Raw genomic sequence first — 11,329 nt, 5'->3', positions numbered from 1 at the left:
CACGCAGACACGGGGAGAATGTGCAAACTCCACACGGACAGTGACCCAGAGCTGGGATTCGAACCTGGGACTTTGGGCGCCACAGTCCCAGTGCTAACCACTGCACCACAGCTGCCCTGATGGGATTGTAATATGTCATGAGCATAATCATTCCATCTCCCAAACAAGAATATTGAATTCTGGAATTAACTGACATTGTGTAGGAAGGGCAGGTGGAATGGGGCAGCACGGTAGCATTGTGGTTAGCACAATTGCTTCACAGCTTCAGGGTCCCAGGTTCGATTCCCGGCTTGGGTCACTGTCTGTGGGGAGTCTGCACGTTCTCCCTGTGTCTGCGTGGGTTTCCTCCGGGTGCTCCGGTTTCCTCCCACAGTCCAAAGATGTGCAGGTTAGGCGGATTGGTCATGATAATTTGCCCCTCAGTGGCCAAAAAGGTTAGGTGGGGTTACTGGGTTACAAGGATGAAAGGGACAGGGTGGATGCATGTGGCTTAGGTAGGGTGCTCTTTCCAAGGGCCGAATGGTCTTCTGCACTGTAAATTCTATGATTCTATGAAATGCAACAGAATGACATTTTGGAGGAGAGAGGGGTAAACTTTTCAAATGCAAATGAGAGATGCAAAAACTTACTGTTCAATAGAAAAAGTTTATTAGGATGTGTGACATAGAGTAGCTCACATTACACCGTCTTGTGTAAACTCGTCCTCCAAAGATATTCCCACACCCAATACACTCAGTCCAAGTACAACTGAAGCAATACAATCATATTGAAGAGTGTCTCTGCTGAAGAAATCACTGATGCAGGCAACATTTTGTGACTATCTGAAAACTGAGCAACATGCCAATAAAACCCAAACAGCGTGTTTAAAATCTAGGTCCCGGGAGCCTTTTTCTAAACTGATGGGCAGCTGCTTCAACAAATGAACAGCAAGTGAAGCAACAACCCTAATGTTTTCACAGTAGTTCATTACTGTGTTAAGAAAGCCTGCTTGTGACAATAACAATTATTATTACCCCAGGTTTTAAACATTGGGGCTGGGAGCTGATTGTATCTCCATTCAAAGGAAGCAAATCATCAGGTCACCTTGCCTTGGGTGACTCTCCAGCTGTTCTAGAGGGAGCAAAGACCAGTTTCCTAATGCCTCTGGCAAACTGAATATTCCAATTTCAACTTTAAATAAGCAAGACTAAATGTTCAGTAGTATTAATTGTGCATCTAACATAAATCAGCATGGGATGAAAAATAGACAGCTGAATTACAATCCCACCAAAATTTAGAAAACAATTTGAAACTTCTGTAAGATTGGTTTTTAATACAAGAGCCTCTGGAGAAAAAAGGATTTTTATTCTTCACTGAACTCTCTGCAGATTCTTTCGGGGTTAATTGACCACCACTTCCATGCGCTGCCACACAATTTTCATAACCCGTGTACTTTAGATCTCATGCCGAGGTTGAACAGCACACTTAACGCCGACTCCATGCTAATACAGTGTGTTGCTCACACTGGTAGTGTAATCAAAATGAGATGCAGCAGACTGGATTCACTGAAGTTGAGGTATGTAAAAATAGCTATCTGAACAATCCCATAATTACCACAATTCACTCAACTTTTATCAGTGTGTCCAGCAATGGAGTGGGATAGCTGCTGAGTTACAGACAAGTCCTGACTGGTCTCATCCAGGGCGTCCTGTACAGTTACCGAGTCTTGTGACATCCAATTATCTTTTCACACAAAGGAAATTTGAACAAGTATCAGACAAACAGAAATGTTAAGATGCGTACAAAGATTATTTATCAATTCAGAATACCATATACACTGGAATCTTGCCATTGCAGTAACATTACACTTCACTGGTCCTGGGTGCCCCAGGAGATGTAATCAGGACGGGTAGCTGCGTGATACTCATTTATCAGCTGCTGCACAATCTCCCGAGAAGTGTCCAATTCATCAAAGTTCTCCTTAAACATATCCTCCTTGCGAAATTGTTCCAAGAAAGCTTCTCTCTTTCTAAGCTTGTCATACTGTCTGCTGGTTCTCTCAAACAGCTGCAGGGGGAGGGGATGAAGAGTCAGGAAACTTGATGATAGACAAATCAGCACACCTTGCATTAAGGGGCAACAATTTAACAAAACAAAAGCTTGTGGTTGAACTTGCTAATATTGAAAATCCTTATTCAATTTCCTCTGTAGTTTAGATTAATGTGCTGCAAAGCTGAATAATGTCACAATGTTTTTATAAATTCAACCAAGAACTTTGGCAATGCAATTCTGCTAACAAAAACTCTCTGGCTGAAAGCAACTTCCCATTCATGAAGAACTTTCAAAAGCAAACACTTGCAGATCCGGCAGGTACAACATAATATTTTGTTCCTTTATTCTTATTCTTTCACAGCATGTGAGCATTACTGGCTAGTCCAGCATTTATTGCCCATGATAAGGTGATGAGTTCTCAGAATGTGACCCAGCAACAGTGAAGGAACGGTGATATAGTTCCTGGTTAGGATGTTGTGGTTGGGAGGAGAATTTGCACTTGGGGTTCACATGCCTCTCCTTGTCCTTGGTTTGGAAAGTGCTTTTGAAGGAGCCTCTAGACTGTACATAATTCTGCTACTGTGCGTTGGTGTGAAGTTGAATGGATGTGGTGGATGACATGCCAATCAAGTTGTTGCTTTGTCCTGGAAGGTGTTGAGCTTCTTGTTAGAGCTGCACTCACCCAGGTGAGGGGAGAGGATTCTACCACACTCCTGACTTATACCTTGTAAATGGTGGGAGGTAGGCAGTGAGTTCTTGCTATAGAGATCCCATCCCTGTTCTGGTAGCCACAGTATTTATATGGCTGGTACAGTTAGGATTTTGGTATATACTAACCCCCAGGATGTTGATAATGGGGAATTCAGTGATGGTAATGGCAATGAATGTCAAGGGATGACGGTTGCATTCAATCCTGTTGTAAGTTGATCATTTCCTGGCTCTCTTGTGGTGCAAATGTAACTTGTCACTATCAGCCCAAACCTGATGTCCAGGCTTGCTGCAGATGGACAGGAACTGCTTCAGTATCTCAGGAGGCACAAATGGTGCTGAACATTGTGTAAACATTAGCCAACATGCCTTGACATCAAGGCTCTGATCCCACCTTGTACGTTCAGCTCTTTTGTCCAATTTTGAACCAAGCTGTAATGAGACCAAGAGCCGAGTGGCCTCGACAAACCCAAACCGAGTGTCAGTGAGGTTGTCGACAGACCCAAACCGAGTGTCAGTGAGGTTAACAAACCCAAACCGAGTGTCAGTGAGGTTAACAAACCCAAACCGAGTGTCAGTGAGGTTAACAAACCCAAACCGAGTGTCAGTGAGGTTAACAAACCCAAACCGAAAAGTTGGACACGAACTAAAACCTGGGAGCACTGGCGGTCGTAGCCGCCGGGGGACTCTTGATTGTGCAAGTGGCCCTTTTCTTTTTCAGGCCAGGTCGGAACTGGGTAACAGTTTCGTGGAGTGTTTGGGGTGTTTTTTCTCGAACGGTTGACTTTTCTGAATATTTTGAAGGTTTCGAGTTGTTGGGTGTTTCTGTATATTTGTACTGCTGAAATCTCTATTGTGGGTCGTTGGTTTCTTATGGGGTGTTTTTTCCCGTTTCCAATTTCCCTTAGTTATTTACCCCTCTTACCCTTTTTCTTTGGGTGCTTGGGGGGGGTTTTTTTGTTCTTTTTTTTCTTTTCGGGTTATGGTTATCTGCGGTTATTTATACTGTTTGATGGAGGGTGATGGTTGGGCACACTGTTAGTTGATAGTTAGTTAATTATTTTGTTATTTAAGTATGTAGTTAAGTATTTATGTATTTAGTTGCCATTGGGTATTTGTATTTATATCGTTAAGTTGGGGAGACGGGACGGGGGGGAGCGGGTTGATTATGCGGGTCTTTCTCGGGGGTTTTAAGGGGACCTTTCACGGGCGCAGATGGGGTGAACCGGGAGGAGTCGGAATGTGGCAGGAGCAGCCGGGTCAGCGGAGACCAGCTGACTCTCGGGAGTACGATGTGGGGTACATCGCGGCTAGGAGGGGTCCTAGCCAGGGGGGGGGGGGGGGGGGGGGGGAAAGGGGGGGGGGGACTGGGGGGGGACACCGGGTTGCTGCTAGAAGGACCAGGGACGAGAAGGGGAGAGCCGGGGGGGGGGGTGGGGGGGGGGGGGGGCCATCGCTATGGGAAGCGGGTCAGAAAAGAAGGGATGACCCGGGGCGAGCAAGGGACAAGACATGGCTAATCGACAGGGAGTAGGGACGGGTCGCTCTGCGACCCGATTGATCACGTGGAACGCAAGGGGGCTGAATGGGCCGGTCAAAAGATCAAGGGTCTTCTCACACCTGAAGGGACTGAAGGCTGATGTAGCAATGCTGCAGGAGACTCATTTGAGGGTAGCAGATCAGGTCCGCCTGAGAAGGGGGTGGGTGGGACAGGTGTTCCACTCAGGCTTGGATATCAAGAACCGGGGGGTGGCGATTTTGGTGGGAAAGAGAGTGTCGTTTGTGGCGGCAGAGGTGGTGGCAGACAAGGAGGGCAGGTACGTGATGGTGAGGGGTAGGCTGCAGGGAGAGAGTGTGGTACTGGTAAATGTGTATGCCCCGAACTGGGACGACGCGGGTTTTATGAGGCGCCTGCTGGGCCTCATCCCGGGACTGGAGGCAGGGGGCCTGATCATGGGAGGGGACTTTAATACGGTGTTAGACCCTGGGCTGGATAGATCGAGTTCCAGGACGAATAGGAGGCCGGCAGCGGCAGAGGTGTTAAGGGGGTTCATGGAGCAGATGGGAGGGGTAGACCCATGGAGATTTGGTAGGCCTAGGGCGAGGGAGTATTCTTTTTTCTCCCACGTCCACAGAGTGTACTCTAGGATCGATTTTTTCGTATTGAACAGGGGGCTGATACCGAGAGTGCAGGACACGGAGTACTCGGCCATTGCGATATCGGACCATGCACCACATTGGGTGGACGTGGACATGGGGGAGGCGCGGGACCAACGCCCGTTGTGGCGCCTGGATGTAGGGCTGTTGGCGGACGAAGAGGTGTGCAGAAGGGTGAGAACGGGCATTGAGAACTATCTGGGTACGAATGACACAGGTGAGGTGCAGGTGGGGACGGTCTGGGAGGCCTTGAAAGCAGTGATTAGAGGAGAGCTGATCTCCATAAGGGCACACAGAGAGAGGAAGGAGAGGCAGGAAAGGGAGAGGCTGGTGGGGGAGCTCCTAGAAGTAGATAGGAAATATGCGGCGGCGCCAGAGGAGGGGCTATTAAGGGAGCTGCGTAGCTTGCAGGCCAGGTTCGACCTACTGACCACTAGGAAGGCGGAAATGCAGTGGAGAAGGGCGCAGGGTGCGGCGTATGAGTACGGGGAAAAGGCGAGCAGGATGCTGGCACACCAGCTTCGTAAGCGAGATGCAGCCAGAGAGATTGGGGGAGTGAGAGAGAGGGGTGGGGATGTAGTGCAGAAGAGGCAAGAGGTGAATAGGGTCTTTAGGGACTTCTATAGGGAATTGTATAGGTCTGAACCGCCGAAGAGGAGAGGGGGAATGAAGAACTTTCTCGACAAATTGGGGTTCCCAAAGGTACAGGAGGAGCTGGTGGAAGGGTTGGGGGCGCCGATAGAGCTGCAGGAGCTAATTAAAGGGATAGGCCAGATGCAGGCGGGGAAGGCGCCGGGGCCGGATGGGTTCCCGGTGGAGTTTTACAGGAAATTTGTGGACTTGGTGGGTCCAGTGCTGGTGCGAGCCTTCAATGAGGCGCGCGAGGGGGGGGTTCTGCCTCCAACAATGTCGCAGGCCCTGATCTCCTTGATTTTGAAGCGGGACAAGGACCCGGTCCAGTGCGGGTCCTACAGGCCCATCTCCCTCCTGAATGTTGACGCCAAGCTGTTAGCAAAGGTCCTGGCAACCAGGATAGAGGACTGTGTGCCAGGGGTAGTCCATGAAGACCAGACGGGGTTCGTGAAGGGACGCCAACTTAACACAAATGTCCGGAGATTGTTAAATGTGATTATGATGCCAGCAGTGGAAGGGGAGGCGGAGATAGTGGTAGCGCTGGACGCGGAGAAGGCATTTGACAGGGTGGAGTGGGAATACTTGTGGGAGACGTTGGAAAGGTTTGGGTTTGGGGAGGGATTTATCAAGTGGGTAAAACTGCTCTATTCAGCTCCGATGGCAAGTGTGGTAACAAACGGGAGGAGGTCAGAATATTTTGGGCTCCATCGAGGTACTAGGCAGGGATGTCCCCTATCTCCCTTACTCTTTGCATTAGCGATTGAGCCGTTGGCGATGGCACTGAGGGGTTCAGGGGGGTGGAGAGGACTGACAAGGGGTGGGGAGGAACATCGGGTCTCGCTCTATGCGGATGATTTGTTGTTGTATGTGGCAGACCCGGAGGGGGGAATGCCGGAGGTAATGGGGATACTAGCGGAGTTCGGGGACTTTTCGGGATATAAATTAAATCTGGGGAAAAGTGAGGTCTTTGTAATACACCCGGGAGACCAAGGGGAGGGAATTGGGAGGCTCCCCTTCAAAAGAGCAGTTAAAAGTTTTAGGTATTTGGGGGTGCAGGTGGCAAAGAACTGGGGGACCCTACACAAGTTGAACTTTTCCAGACTGGTGGAGCAGATGGAGGAGGAGTTTAAGAGGTGGGACATGGTGCCGCTGTCGCTGGCAGGGAGGGTGCAGTCAGTTAAAATGACGGTCCTCCCGAGGTTCTTGTTTTTGTTCCAGTGTCTGCCCATCTTCCTCCCCAGGGCCTTTTTCAAGAAGGTAACGAGTAGTATCATGGGGTATGTGTGGGCACATGGCACCCCGAGAGTTAGAAGGGTCTTTTTGGAGCGGAGTAGGGATAGTGGAGGGCTGGCGTTACCCAACCTTTCAGGATATTACTGGGCGGCAAATACATCGATGGTACGAAAGTGGATGATGGAAGGGGAGGGGGCAGCCTGGAAGCGCATGGAGAGGGCGTCCTGCGGCAACATAAGCTTAGGGGCACTGGTAACGGCACCATGGCCGCTCCCTCCCACGAGGTATACCACGAGCCCGGTGGTGGCGGCCACCCTCAAGATCTGGGGGCAGTGGAGGCGACACAGGGGGGAAGTGGGAGGTCTGATAGGGGCACCACTAAGAGGGAACCACAGATTTGCGCCGGGAAACACAGGAGGGGGATTCCAGAGCTGGCAGAGGGCGGGTATTAGACAACTGAGGGACTTGTTTATAGAGGGGAGGTTTGCGAGCCTGGGAGAGCTGGAGGAGAAATTTGGGCTCCCCCCGGGGAACACGTTCAGGTACCTCCAAGTGAAGGCATTTGCCAGACGACAGGTAGCGGGGTTCCCCGCGCTCCCCGACAGGGGGGTGAGTGATAGGGTGCTATCAGGGGTCTGGGTCGGGGAGGGGAAGATCTCGGACATCTATAAGATTATGCAGGAGGTGGAGGAGGTACCAGTAGAGGAGCTGAAAGATAAGTGGGAGTTAGAGCTGGGGGAACAGATAGAGGACGGGACATGGGCAGACGCCCTGGAGAGGGTCAACTCGTCGTCGTCATGTGCGAGACTAAGTCTCATTCAATTTAAGGTACTGCATAGAGCCCACATGACGGGGACAAGGATGAGTCGGTTTTTCGGGGGTGAAGACAGGTGTATTAGATGTTCGGGAAGCCCTGCGAATCATGCACATATGTTTTGGGCATGTCCGGCACTGGAGGAGTTCTGGAAGGGGGTGGCAGGGACGGTGTCGAGAGTGGTGGGGTCCAGGGTCAAGCCAGGATGGGGACTTGCGATCTTCGGGGTTGGGGTGGAACCGGGGGTACAGGAGGCGAGGGAGGCTGGAATATTAGCCTTTGCGTCCTTGGTGGCTCGGAGGAGGATCCTGATTCAGTGGAGGGACGAAAGGCCTCCGAGTGTTAACACCTGGTTAAACGACATGGCAAACTTCATCCAATTGGAAAGGATCAAATTCGCCCTGAGAGGGTCGGTGCAGGGGTTTTCCAGGCGATGGCAACCCTTCCTAGACCTCTTGGATCAGAGATAGAAACTGAGGCCATGACAGCAGCAACCCGGGAGGGGAGGGGGGGGGGGGGGGGGGGGACAACGACGAAGGAAGTACGGTAGCGGCGGTGGCACGGGCAAGGCCTGCCCGAGGACGCTGCTAGAAATGATAAGTTGGTCTGACTGTCGGTTCGCCGGCGGGGGGGGGGGACGCGCGGGTAGGGGGGGGGGGGATTTTTTTTTCTTTTTCTTGTTAAGTAGGGGGGTTTGACTTTGTTTTGCTATAATTTAAATGTAAATGTAGGGGGGGTTAAAATGTTTGTATTTTGAAAAATTCAATAAAAATTATTTAAAAAAAAAAACAAACCCAAACCGAGTGTCAGTGAGGTTAACAAACCCAAACCGAGTGTCAGTGAGGTTAACAAACCCAAACCGAGTGTCAGTGAGGTTAACAAACCCAAACCGAGTGTCAGTGAGGTTAACAAACCCAAACCGAGTGTCTGTGAGGTTGTCGACAAACCCAAACCGAGTGTCAGCGAGGTTGTCAACAAACCCAAACCGAGTGTCAGTGAGGTTGTTAACTGACCCAAACCGAGTGTCAGTGAGGTTGTCAACTGACCCAAACCGAGTGTCAGTGAGGTTAACAAACCCAAACCGAGTGTCAGTGAGGTTGTCAACTGACCCAAACCAAGTGTCAGTGAGGTTAACAAACCCAAACCGAGTGTCAGTGAGGTTAACAAACCCAAACCGAGTGTCAGTGAGGTTAACAAACCCAAACCGAGTGTCAGTGAGGTTAACAAACCCAAACCGAGTGTCAGTGAGGTTGTTGGTGGTAATTGCTCAGGTTGGATTTGTCCTGTTTTGTGTACAGAACATACATAGATAATATTCCATGTTGTCGGGTAGATTTCATGATGGTGGCATACAGCACAACACAATGGAGGATATGCTCAATGTGGAGATGGGAACAGATACAATAATGAAAAATGAAATGGAATGAAAATCGCTTATTGTCACGAGTAGGCTTCAATTAAGTTACTGTGAGAAGCCCCTAGTCGCCACATTCCGGCACCTGTCCGGGGAGGCTTGTACGGGAATACATGATAGGTAAATTGGTGAGGACCGAAGTGAAGTATGTTTTTCCTTCTCGTTGGTTTCGTCACCACCCACTGCAGACCCAGTTTAGCAGCTATGTCCTTTAAGGCTCAGTCTGTAGTGGTGCTACTAAACCACTCTTGGTGATGGACATTGAAGTTCCCACCAGAATACATTCTGCACCCTTGCCACCCTCGGTACTTCCTCCAAGTGGTATTCAACATGGCGTACTGATTTTAAAAATTAATTTATGGGATGTGAGCATCATTGACTTGGCCAGTTATCAATGTCCATCTCTAGTTGCCCTTCAGAAGGTGCTAAGCTGCCTTCTTGAACCGCTGCAGTCCTGGAGGCTCAGGTACACCCACAGTGCTTTTAGAAAAGGCGTTCCAGGGTTTTGACCCAGTGAAGGTAGAACTTCCAGGTGGTGGGGTTCCCAGGTATCGGCTGCTCTTGTCATTTTAGATGGTAGTGAATGTGGGTTTGGAAGGTGCTGTCTGAGGAACCTTGGTGAGTTGCTGCAGTGCATCTTGTAGATGGTACACACGGCTGCCAGTGTTCATCAGTGGAGAGTTTGAATGTTTGTGGAAGGGGGAGCAATCAAGCAGGCTGCTTTGTCCTGGCTGGTGTCGAGCTTCTCAAGTGTTGTTGGAGCTGCGCTCATCCAGGCAAGTGTAGAGTATTCTATCACACTCCTGACTTGTGCCTTGCAGATGGTGGACAGGCTTTGGGGAATCAGGAGGGAGTTACATGCCACAGGATTCCTTGCCTTTGACCTGTTCTGGTAGCCACAGTATTAATGTGGCTGGTCCATTTGAGTTTCCAATTGGCAATTTAGCATGGCCAATGGTAACCCCCAGAATGTTGATTGTGGGGGATTCCGCGATGGTAACGCCATTGAATGTCAAGGGGTGGTGCTTAGATCCTTTTCTGTTGGAGATGGTCATTGGCTGGCACTTGTGCTACTTGCCACTCATCAGCCCAAGGGAGCACATATGTAATCCAAACAGCAGAGATTTTCCCCCTGATTCCAGCTTCGCAAGGGCTCCTTGATGTCAAAGGGGCATCCCCCTCACACCTCACCTTTGGTCCGTTTGCCAATATTTGAACCAAGACTGTAATGAAGTCAAGAGCTGAGTGACCCTGGCGAAGCCAAACTGTGCTAGAATTGACAGTGCAGAAGGAGGGGGACCGTAACCTTTGGACCCTAAGGGGCTATTTAGCCATGGCCAATCCACCTAACCTGCACATCTTTGGACTGTGGGAGGAAGCCGGAGCACCCCGGAGGAAACCCACGCACATACGGGGAGAACGTGCAGACTCTGCACAGACCCAAGCCGGGAATCGAAACCTGGGACCCTGGAACCTGTGAAGCAACTTGCCAACCACTATGCTACCGTGCTGCCCCAACTAATCCTTGAGTATGTTATTGCCAAGTTGCTATTTGATAGCACTATTAGATGACCCTTTCCATCACTTTACTGTGACTGTTCTGAGGTTACTTCTACTGATAATGTCATGGACAGATGCATCTGCGGCAGGCAACATGGTGAGGATGAGGTAAAGTATGCTTTTTCCACAGAAAATAAAAACCTAGGGAGGGCTAGCCCTCCCAAACCTATAATTCTACCACTGGGCAGCGACAGCAGAAAGAGCGATGGATGGATAAAGGAGCCAGAGGCTGAGTGGGTGTGTGTGGAGGAGGGTTCCTGCAAGGCCATCTCTCTCTGGGCCCTCGCCACGTCGGCACTCCCATCCCCGCCCAAGAAACAAGCCAGCAGCCCAGTGGTGATAGCCACCCTCCAGACGTGGAACCAACTATTGCAGCAATTTGGACTGATCGAAATGTCCGACAAAGCCCCATCTGCAATAACCACAGATTCACACCAGCACTCACCGACGTCACCTTCAAAAGGTGGAGACAGGATGGGGAGGACATTGACAGTCAGGGACCTGTACACTGACGGTAGGGTCACAACACTGGAAGAACTTTAGCAACTAGCTAAAGGCAACAAACTCAGATACCTGCAGCCTAAAACCTTTGTACGGAAGGAGACAAGGACATACCCACGACCACCATGATAGACACTATTATAAGAGCTGCTGGGTGCAGACATCCTAGGCAGAGGGAACTGTACGAACGACTGCTGGAGTGGGCTGACACCAAACTGGGCACGACAAGGAGGAAATGGGAAGAAGTCTTGGGGTTCGAAATAGGCTGGGGATTCTGG

The 11,329-nt window shown here is 50.2% G+C and overlaps 1 protein-coding gene across 1 annotated transcript in view; it reads right to left on the bottom strand.

Annotated features, from left to right (window-relative positions):
- Positions 1-625: 625 nt before the first annotated feature.
- The window catches only part of tubg1 (tubulin, gamma 1), an 85,129-nt gene continuing 74,425 nt past the window's right edge, over positions 626-11,329 (bottom strand). The window contains exon 11 of the mRNA XM_038779849.1: positions 626-2,046. Within this exon, the coding sequence (XP_038635777.1) occupies positions 1,849-2,046 (198 nt within the window). The 3' untranslated portion in view covers positions 626-1,848. The remainder of the gene's footprint in view (positions 2,047-11,329) is intronic.

The sequence above is a fragment of the Scyliorhinus canicula genome, chromosome 19, assembly GCF_902713615.1.
Source record: "Scyliorhinus canicula chromosome 19, sScyCan1.1, whole genome shotgun sequence".
Lineage (NCBI taxonomy): Eukaryota > Metazoa > Chordata > Chondrichthyes > Carcharhiniformes > Scyliorhinidae > Scyliorhinus > Scyliorhinus canicula.
This window is presented reverse-complemented; position numbering and strand designations above follow the sequence as displayed.